This window comes from Acanthisitta chloris, unplaced genomic scaffold, assembly GCF_000695815.1.
Source record: "Acanthisitta chloris isolate BGI_N310 unplaced genomic scaffold, ASM69581v1 scaffold13758, whole genome shotgun sequence".
NCBI classification, from domain to species: domain Eukaryota; kingdom Metazoa; phylum Chordata; class Aves; order Passeriformes; family Acanthisittidae; genus Acanthisitta; species Acanthisitta chloris.
This window is the reverse complement of record NW_008686580.1, coordinates 34,027-45,135: the sequence shown is the minus strand read 5'-3', so window position 1 is coordinate 45,135 and position 11,109 is coordinate 34,027. Positions and strand designations below refer to the sequence as shown.

Sequence of the window (11,109 nt, the reverse complement as noted above, 5' to 3'; positions counted from 1 at the left end):
AAGTTCTGCCATAAAGTCCAAAACAACTTTCCAGTATACCAGTATTTTAGCACTGCTCTGCAGCATATGTTGTTAAAAGTCTTCCCAATTACTAGGTTGGTACAACAGAACAAGTACAAAGTACAGTACTAAGATGTATTTTCTCAAGCTGATAGCTGTAGTGTTTATTTTAAGTAACAATATGGTAATATATTTAAGAAGTTTCTTAATGATGTTATTGCAAGAATTTGGCTATTGCTGAATGGAAGATAAGTATTCTTTCAGACTCCAGTCCAAAATCTCTTATTTCTATGATTCTATTAAACGTATTTATGTATTGTCTCTATCAACGTTTGTTTAAAATACTTCTTGTGACTTTCAGACAAATCTGAAGCTAAACTTCACCTTGGAAATTACTGAGTGTTACCATAGCTACTTTGAAGGGATTGATATTTGTAAAAAATTATTTCTGAACAACAGGAAAATACAAAATACATAGATTTGTTTGAATATTGGATTAAAAAAAGAACATCCTGGAAATATGCCAGTAAAATGAATAGGAATATTTTGCCTTATGCACCAGATAAAAATACTGTGAAATGAAGATGCTGCCCTTTGTCTGAAACTAACAATGTAAAGGTAATCTTTCCGCAGCCTCATAGAAATGCCAGTAAATAATTAGGGCTCTGGAGAATATGTTTTGCTGTCAATAAATGCAAGCATGTGCTTAATTTCAGGCTTTCGAGCTGCTGCTTTAATTTTAGTTGATGCTGTGCTGCTCTGGGGTTGAAATTACCTTAAAGCATAAAGTCCCTGTAAAATCACTCTTCCTTGCCCCAGATAAACAAAAATGGAATCAACACACTTGCCCATCAGTTAATGCAAAAAATACTCTGAAAAATCAGTTAATAGCACATTCATTTGTATTCATGAGATATAGGTGTCTTTAAAAGGACACTATGCAGGAACTAACATTTATGGTATCTGTTCTCTTCTTGATTATGAGAAATGCCCTGAAGATCTTCCAAATTGACCTAAACTTTTGTACCAGAAAACATTAAACTCTGATCATGTCACAAATTAGAAGTGATCAAACCTCTAAACTGGAGGAGGGGGAAAAAAGTGGGAAAAGAGCAGTGGAGTATAGCTGAGAACAGGATGCGATCCTTTGTTAACCTAACAGCTAGACCGATGAGAAATCGCATGCAGTGACAGCCACACTGGAACAGTATTTGCTATTTCACATCTATGCTGCTGGAATCAGGCATCTTTTTTATTTTATTATTTCTTTTTTTAAAGATCCTTACATCTGGCAGTAGAACATGGTTTTCACTTGCTAAGGTTTCGGCATGTCAGTACTTGTACCTCCACAGCTTAGAGAGGGCTATGAAGTGCAAGTCTGTAAAATTGCATCTGTTTCTTTTTACAACTTATCTGTTGTACTTAGTTTACTGTGCATCACCTCTGAAATGAGTAGCCTTCATGGGAAGGGAGAGAATATCTACCCTGGTTCTGAGCAGCAGACCTGCTGGGAGACCAGGCTTAGTGGCTGAAGTTAGATATAAGCTCTTCGGGACTAGTTAACCAAGCAAAGTGCTTCTCATTTTAGTTTGAAAATAAAATTACAATTTGCAATAGAGAATGTTGTATTTTAATGCTGTTTCTGTAGTTAATCCAGTGGCAGTGTTTCAAAAACATGCAAGTTTGATCCTTCTAAAAAGAGCAGCTCTTCATCCATACAGAGGGGATGCTTTAATTAAAAGTGAAAAATCTCAGTATATTCTTACTGAAGAAGGCTTCTCAATGCTTTTACCTATCACTCATGGTGGCAGGGAGATAAGTCTGAAATTTACAATTCTATGTTTGAATCATATTCTTGTCCTTATTTAAAGCCCATTTTATATATCTGAAATGGAAGAGCAGTTCATTTGTTTCTAGATAAGACCAGAAACACACTCATTATTTTTATCCTTTTGGTTAACACAGTTCATTACTTGGTTTTGTTGCTTTAATGTGAGCCTACAGGCTGCTCTGTTTGGTGTGGACTAGCTTTGCTATAGTAATTGTTTTTCTGCCCTTAACTGCTTTTCTGGTTCTTCTACATGAGCCAGGTGTGCATGCTCAAAGCCTATTATAATCACAAGGAATATCTGAGACATCACTAAGCTCTGCCTGGGCTTTGTTACCCTCTCTGGAGATGCTCTCACATGCAAACTGCAAGCAGGAGAGACCCTCTGATTTCCAGTCAGATGTACTTATGCCCTCCCCTTCCCAGACTGTGCCTCTGCAAGTGATGAATACAGATATTTGGCAGCTTCCCCCCGACTTCAGCTGTGATCATGTCCAGCACAGTGGGAATATATGAGGAAGAGGAGCAGGCATAAGAAACTGCACACTCTCCATCCATGTAGCAGGCATAGCCCAGATGATTTGAGAGGAGGTGGCATGAGGCTGACAGGTCAGTGCTCTCTGGCATTCTCAGCCACACAGCTGAGACGGGGACAGGAAGCAATTTGTCACCACATACCCTGTGCTCAGGAAAGCAATGATTTAGCCCTGCTCAGATTATAATTGTATACTTTACAAAATCTCAGAACATGTTAGTGCCTATGGGGTGAATTATAGTAGTAACCACTGCAGTTAGCAGATAGTCATATAAATTGGAGTTACTGCCAGCAATTTAGTCTTGAAATTAAACTATGCAAGTGGTAAATTGGCACTAAGGAGCAGACTATGGGGCTCACAGTTGGGGGCTCAGCTGACTGAGGTCAGATTTCTCTTTGTGTTAAATGTCAATAGCTGGCATTTAAAAGAGACAATCTATACAAACCAATAAGACAGGGTATGAAAGAACTGCTGTTTAAAATGTCAAACTATTTTAAATCAAAACAGAAATCCAGATAATTTACAAACTAAATCTGACCTTTGTATTTGGAATATTTATACTGTAGCTGCACAGTCAGCAATAGAACTTGTAAAACCTGAGAGCCATACATCTGTGCATGAATCTTCATCAACAGAAGTTTGCAGATGGAAATAGATTTTAGTGGACTGACTCTCAGCTGGAGCAAATTGAGAACTTTACTGAATCCAATACTCTGATGATTTAGAAGTGCTGAAATCTAACCCCAAGTTTCTCTTCTCCTGGACAGCAAGATACCTGTTTATTGGCAAACCCATATTTCTCTAGTTACTATAATTTATCTACAAGTATTGTTTTAATAATTTAATGCCACTACTAGTTCCTGATCATAATGTTAATGGAGGAAAAGAAATCCCCCTAGTTATAAAATAAAAGCAATAGGAGAAGATATTCAAGTCTCCATGCTTGAAGAATCTCTTTGCAGAGTTAATGTTATGACACCAAAAGAACTTACAGTAGTTTTTTTCCTAATGCTTTGAAAAGTGTTGGATTGCTTGTACTGAGGAGTAACTTACTGTGCTTCTCCACAGAGTGGACAGAGTGGGCAGCCACAAAAGCTTCTGCACACTGGTTTTGAAGTGCTGCCTCTCACTTGGCCCATCGCTGTTCCTTCAGGGTTTGTCTCCCTGGGGCTGTGATGCTACTAACTGATGGTAGTCACAGGATGAATTGAGGGTGTAGACACTTCATTGAGAGCATCACACACAACAAATTGACTCAAAATGTAGCACTTCTATACCAGCCATGTGATAATGAACCTAAATTAGTATGCCCTTTTCCCACCCAAACGATCACATTGTGTCAGAAATTGTGAGAGTCAGTGATATTAATGTCTAATACCTGGGAGCCAGAATATTAAAAATATCCTTTCAGATGGCATTTACAGTTCAGTTCTCAATAAACGAGGGTGCACATTCAAAGAGGATTACACATTGGGAAGTGTAATGCTTAAAATCTGAACAATTAATTCCTTTAAAATTTGTATTCTACTTCTGCGTGGCTGGTTAATAAAGGAAGGACTTACCACTTTGTGGATTTAATACATGGTGTTTGTTTATAGACCAGCCGCCCAGATTTGAAGCATCCATTTCAAAGCCTTGAAGGATTACTGTTCTCTTCTCCCACAGAATAAAATCAGGACATGTTTCATATTCATATCCCACCGACACTGCAAACAAATAATTAAAGATCTCTCAGTCTACCTTTTCCTCTGTGAACTGCTAGGCAGTTTTTCATTCCAGGTCTTGATATTCATCTGTCAGGTAATGATGCCACTAATTTTCTACTGCCTGATTGCTATTGTTGAATGGTATTTTTTTGAAAAAAAAAGGTTTTAAGAGATTAGTATGTTGTTACAGCTACAGTTATTACTGCTTCAAAGCAAAAAATTGTCTGTTGTATCAGTTAGGGATTTCATAAGAGTCTAAATCTCCTCCAGTGATTCCGGACTTGATTGCTTAGTACATTTCTGCTAATTACCTGAATAACAGCTTAAATAGAAAAGAATCCACGGTAAAACAAATTGGTTTTAATTTGTTTGCTAATTGTAAAAACTGTAGTTAGGCAGAAATGGATTGACAAGCTGCACATTTCTGGAATTATATATTTATCTTAACAGCATTGAACATCACATGGTTCCCCTCTACAGATGGCCAAAAGCCCTGCTGAAGGTCTTGAATTTCCCTAATGATGGTGGATTTTGGGGGCATTCAAACTGACCAGACCCTCTTTACTTTAGTACTTCAGTAAAAAAAAAAAAAGAACCTCTTCAAAGTTTTGGTATCTCTAATATACCAACCTTTTTCAAAAAGGGTATTTATCTCCTTTAATTAACCTTGTTAGATTTCAGTGAAACTCATCCATAAAGGAAGACTAGTGTTTTGACAACAAATCCCCAAATCTGACCTAGGAATTACTTAGTTCAGCCTTTATAAAATATAGATGTCTTTAACAATATTTTAAGATGCAAAATAAAAGAACCTCACAGTTTTCTGACATTTAAAGTTCCTTTTCACTTTTTCTATGTAGCAGCTTTAGGTATATTTTACTTAAACCATAAATAGTTTTAAAACCATCTAAATTCCATTATGGGATGCAATTGAAATATTTTGACCAGCTCTAGCAGGGAGCAATTTTGTTTGTAAGATAAATATTTTATGGCAAACTGAAAGCTGTTCCCTACAGCAACAGCTCTAGAGCTGCTTCACCATTTTAGCAGAAAGGACTTGTTTTTGCAGCTAAACTCTGAGTTGTAAAAATCACATCTCCTTAAGCACTGTAAATATTGTATGTTTCAAACATTACAGGTTTTGGTTTGAGGGTCCAGCAGTCACTCTGTCCAATTTTTCTGTTACAGGAGCTCCTATGACCAACATCAGAAATGCTTCTGGGTACCTCTCTGGGCCGAGTGCCCAAGTGCGGACATGGAACTTCTTCCAGAACAGCAACATCCTGTGCTGGGATGAGTCATCAAGGTTCAGTAACCAAACACACTATTTTCTAGGTGTTAATGCAGAGAGAAATAAAGGGCAGATATTTCCTGTGAAGCAACCTCACACTTGCCACCTACGAGTTAGCATCTTTACTCCAGTCATGCGCTTAACACGCTCAATCCCGGGTCAGTTGTGTGCACTTGAAAAGAGCAAATCTCTATAATGCAGTCCCTCAGCCTGGCTCAGTGACCTGTTACAGACCCACAGGACAGTTCATCAGCTGCTGGAAGGGACCGTGCTGAGAGCTGGGGCGAGGGAGGCATAACAATCTACATCATCTGAGAATCTGTGCCAATGGATCCACTGTGGCAGGTTAACCAGTACTATAGCTAACACTGTAAAGCATCTGCTATTCCCTGCCTATAGCTGATGTTTCTGAGCTGTCAAACACCCTTAGAAGTTCACTATTCTCTGCTCTCAAGAGTTATTGTGCACAGCTGCCTTTTTGTTCCTTCTCCTCACTGAGAGACATGTGGAGATAGACTCACTTTGTGTGTGTCTACAACCATGTTTCTATGTATAGTGACACATATTCATGAAAGTCACTAATGCTTCAAAAAGAAATATCTGTGTGAACTTAAAGCAGGGTCTCCTGACACATCTAATGGAGGTCCTGATGTACCATCCATGAAAATTTTCTGTCAGTCATTGCAAAGTAATCAAGGCAAAGAATAGTAATTGTAAAGTCAACAGGGTGATTGCTGTGCTGCTTGAAAAATAAGTATTATGTTAGGGGCAGGTTTAGAAAACTGTAATTTTGTAAGTGAAATTAAAATCTTAGCTTACCCTCATTGTGGAGTGTTACTTTCTGGTCAAATTAATTTATAGCACTTTTTTGAGGTGATTGAGATTTCATTGTATAAAGGTAAACTGTAGTGACTATAGTTTTGGACATTATCAGCCAGCAAGTACAGTTCATTGCAGTCTCAAGTGGATTTCAAAAGGCCTACTGAAATCATCCATACCAAACCCCTATTCTTTTCATACAACTCTTTAGAAGAATTAACAACAATTGGTTAGTAGTGCCAGCAACAACAGTTTAAGGGTTGTTGCCAAAAATACAAGTAAGAAATAAAAGATATGATTAACCAGGACAGTAACCTCTCCAACCTCTCCTGAAATATTTATACTTATCAGCATCTATCTTCCTTGAACAATGAATTCAACCAAAGTACCAAGTAGAGTCATAAACAGGGAAGGCCTAGGGCTGCTGGAGAGCTGGTTTACATTCACCCCTGAAGGGTTCATCCTTGCAGACCACTTGGTGCTGATGTGTGGGATTATAGGGCTTGCAAGAGTAAGATGGAATCTGTATGGAATCACAGAGGATTAATAGAGGATTTGATGAAATCCTTTTCATATGTTAAATCATAAAGGAACACAGACTTTAGCACCACAGTTTTGTGTGTCAACATCCACAGGATGTTTTCTTATTCAGAACAAAAAATGTTACTTTGCCATCTCAGTTGTTATTTTGAGAAAATGGACTCTTGTGAGGGGCTTAGGGACTAGAAACACACCAGCAAACATTTCTCCAATGAATTTAAACAGAACCACTTGTGTGTGGAAATATGCTCAGAAAGTCTTGTTTTCTCTAACTGGTTATGTGATCACTGCTGTCAATAACCCTCAAGAAAAATATAGATGTTTATAGTATTAACAAAACTAAAAGCAGATGGTTATAATCCTGAGTTCCAGGACTTCAACTTGCTGCAATTTTATTTAATTAAAATGAAAACTGAACAGAATGCATTATTAAATATTGGTAATATACTGGCAGAGGAAATTATTTTGACAAAAATTCATATAATGGATGTAGATAAAGGTCCCTGAGTACCACGGTGTGTCAAATTAAATAAAGCTTTATTGGAATCTAACAAAGCATGCCAGCAATGCACTTAAAATACCAAGATTTTTGCTTCTGCTCTGAATGAAGCATAACTAACCTAAACTATAAGGAAAAGGGAAAAAAAAGAGCCAATTAAATAATTTAAAGTTGTTATCCAGCACCATTGTGTAAGCTTTATTAATATTTAAACATATTAAGCTCATCTACTTCTAATTTGAGAAACTGTAACTACAGTATCATTTCATAAGATGTTATGTATTTGAATTAAAATGTTTTAAAGTTCAGATATGTACTGGATTTCACAATCATTAGAGGACTCTTAAATGATGCAGCAGGACCAGCACACTCAACTGTTCCCTCTCAAACACATTGGTGACAATGTGCAGTGATAGCCTCTGGACACAGGGCACGTGTAGCCACGCTGAGAAAAAGCCCCACGAGGCAACCATGACCCATCTGGTCCTGCCTGTTCACCCATGGGAGTGCCAAAGGGCACCCTGGAATATTTGTTTTATTTCTGGATTTGTGAAAATACATATAAGTGAAGCCAACAACTCACTTATTACCTTCCCTCATTGTAAAAACACTGGAAGGAATCAGTATCTGCCATGGGCCAAGGCTGGACCTGGCTCCTCACAAAGTTTCATGTAGCCTGACAGGCTGAGGAGAGCACTCCTGCTCCCCACCAGACATCATACCCAGGACATTCAGAACCCGTTCTGAGGTCACTGCCAGCACCTGACAGACCTCGTCAAAAAGCTGCCCACCCTTTTGCAGATGTGGAAGACCAGATGCAGATAGGATAGATGATGCAGCACCAAGAGTGGAGTTTGGATTCCTTTAGGCCCATGTAATGTGTGAGCTATGGCTGGAATGAGAAGACCTGAGTTTCTGCACTAGCTTTCATAGCAGATCGGGAAACTAATAAAGCTGAAAATGTATCACTTATTCCCTGGCCACTACAGTTTTCAGCTGAATTTGGTCCTGATTTAGCTCATTGCATGATCAAATGAATGTAAGTGGTGACCCAGGGGTAAGGACAGAACCTGGGAATGTCCCTTCAGGCAGTGGGGGACATTGTATCTGTTGAAGTAGACTGCAGGACCACAGCTCTAGGAAAACCTTCCTGTTTTCTGATATATTCCTATATGCACTGCATGATGTAACTCATACTTCATATTTTGGTCACATAACTCTTCACGGACACCAATGTCTATGTCTGCATCATTTTCTAAGAAGAAAAGACTAGGAAAGTGCCATAATCCTCTTTCCTCCCATGGCCTCTCCATGCAGCAGCCTTAAAGACTGGGAGCACATGGTAATGCACCAGATACTCTGGGAGAGTCAGGACTTGCAGAGCCTGGATGGCATCTTTTGACTTTGCAGGCACACTGCCTGCACAGACAACACAGCAGATCCAGTAAGGAGCTTCTGGCTGCCCCTCAGAACAGCATTTTCATATATGGAATGAGGTATATTCCCTGCGAGGGCAGATGGCTCCATGTTGCCCTTACTATTCTTGCTTTACAGCCTGATCTGCCCAGTGCTGCTTGCTATAATTGCTCTGATGTAAAAAGCAAACTGAACTGCTATGGAAGCGAATAGGGTTTATTCACAATACTAAGCTTTGCTGGTAAAGTAAATAATTCAAATAAAAAGTATCTGTAAGATTGGTCCATTATGCAACATAACCTCAAATTCAATTAAAAAATAGCCTTTAAAAAACCAAATTGTGAAATTAATGACAAAAAATGCTGGCTAAATACAATGTATTTGCAATGACAGCACTTCTGTAGCAATTCTCAGAATAGCTTGTGCTGCTTGCTGAAGGGAGCCATGAAACATGATGATTTTTATATAAATATCTTTAAACAACCAATCAATTAGTTGTAACTGTTGGGGACACGAAATGTAGTAGGAAAGGATGCCTAAAAGTTAGAATTTTGCAGACCCTAAGCGGAAATGACATTTTAAATGTCACAGCCCAAAAATGACAAAAACAATGACACACCAAAGGTCATATTCAAAGTAACATTCAAAAACAAAGACAGCTGAATATAATGCCGTTAGTACATAACCATTCTCTGAGGGAAAAGGGGATTTTCAAATTGATTAAATTAGAAAGATGACATTGGAAGAACAAGAAAATAAATGTTCTTCGGAAATCACACACGTCACTTTAGTAGCTAAAGAGGCATTTGATTTCAAAGAATGTAAGAGCAGCAACAAAATTTATTTGCTGCATTATCCTGGTTTGATGTGTGTGAATGCTTCTGCTTACATCAAGGTGATTCTACATACCCATTGCCTCGGCCAGACCAGAAACTTTCTGTCCATATATATCTGTCTTATTCCAGGCAAACGTGTATACCAAATTGGCTGCAGCAGGAAACCATTTCTGAAGCAGACGTCCTTCAACAGCAACTATCAGGTGAACTTTTGTCATTCCAGAAGGGATGGTTGTGTGCGTCAAAATAATGCGCAGCAAAGTTTTATACCCTGGTGTCCGACTGCTGAGATAACTCAGCTTCACAAAACTTGAAGGAATTGCGATTTCCTCTTGGACCACCTTTGAAAAAAAACACATTATTATATCTATAGCCAAGAAAAATGCAAGATTATAATAACAATGGTAGGTGATTATTTTATGTTTCACAATCGTGATGTGAACACACTTAAACCACTCATATCTTCTGTGTTTATTTCAGCAATGCAGCAGCCAGGCACATTACAAAATGTCCAGCACTGCTCGGTCAACTTATGGATGGTGGTCTGTCTGTTGGATAAAGAGCCTCTTCCTCTGATGCTTTACTCTTATCTACTGGGAGCAAATACTGTATCCATGCACATATTCTTACATACGAGCTCTACAGCTTTACCTTGGCTTTATTATTTGGTTTACTTAACAAGTGTTCTTAACTGGAATACAATTAAATCTTTTTAAAAATACCTGAACAGTTTCTGTCATATACATTATGATATGAAGATACTATCTTGCTTTGGAGGTAATAACTCTGACATGGGGAGTGCTAAGAAAGAAGACAAGCCTTCCTGCTAAACCATCATCTGTGCAGTTAGGCTAAGCTCCAGCAAGAAGGGGCATGGTGTATGAAGGGACAGCATTAGAAACCTAACAAGCTAACTGGGGACACAGCAGCAAGGATGAAACAGCCTGGGCATCAGTCATCTCACTCACAGGTAAGTCCCCAGGGTGAGCAACAGAACTGAAGTCCCAGGGCTCTGCTGTCAGTGCTGCTGTCTGAATCACTTGGATTAAAGCTACCTTGGATATGCCCACTGCAGGGTACTATCAATTGCCACTGCAATGGAGATAGGCCCTCAGCAACCAGAAGGACTGCAAAGACTGTGAGCTTGTCAGGGGAAAAAAGAAACTTGGCCTTGACCTTCGAATGATGTGGGCCTTGGAGCTACAAAAAGGGATTTAGCTCTTGTGATCTCCTGAGAGAAAGGAGCTGTTCTGGGACAGACTGCAAGGAACAGTAGGCAAGAGGAGAACAGTGTCTTGGAGGATGCGACTGCAGTCATACAAAAGTCACTGAAAACTAGACTGTGCTTAATAAGGTTAACGATTTTAGTGCCTTTCTCTAATAATGAGTCAACCTGTCACAATGTCAAATTCATCATGCTTAGAAAAAGACGAACTGTTTTGTTTATATTTCCCAGTTTTTAATTTTTCTTGTTTAACAATAGATTACTTCACTTTCAAACCAATTTTATTTACACACTGCAACAGTATCACTGTCAAAGCATTGCTGCAGTACAGCTGGAGGTCTGCCAACACTTGTCATTTCAACATATGAAATGTGGTGTTGCCAGGGAAATCCTGCTCCCTTTATTGTTCTGAT

At 38.7% G+C, this 11,109-nt stretch overlaps 1 protein-coding gene across 1 annotated transcript in view; it reads right to left on the bottom strand.

The window, feature by feature from the left end:
• The window catches only part of TENM1 (teneurin transmembrane protein 1), a gene marked incomplete at its 5' end in the record, with an annotated part of 98,473 nt that overhangs the window by 61,191 nt on the left and 26,173 nt on the right, over positions 1 to 11,109 (bottom strand). The window contains 2 exons of the mRNA XM_009080228.1: positions 3,927 to 4,070; positions 9,545 to 9,812. Coding sequence (XP_009078476.1) covers positions 3,927 to 4,070; positions 9,545 to 9,812 — 412 coding nt within the window. The remainder of the gene's footprint in view (positions 1 to 3,926; positions 4,071 to 9,544; positions 9,813 to 11,109) is intronic.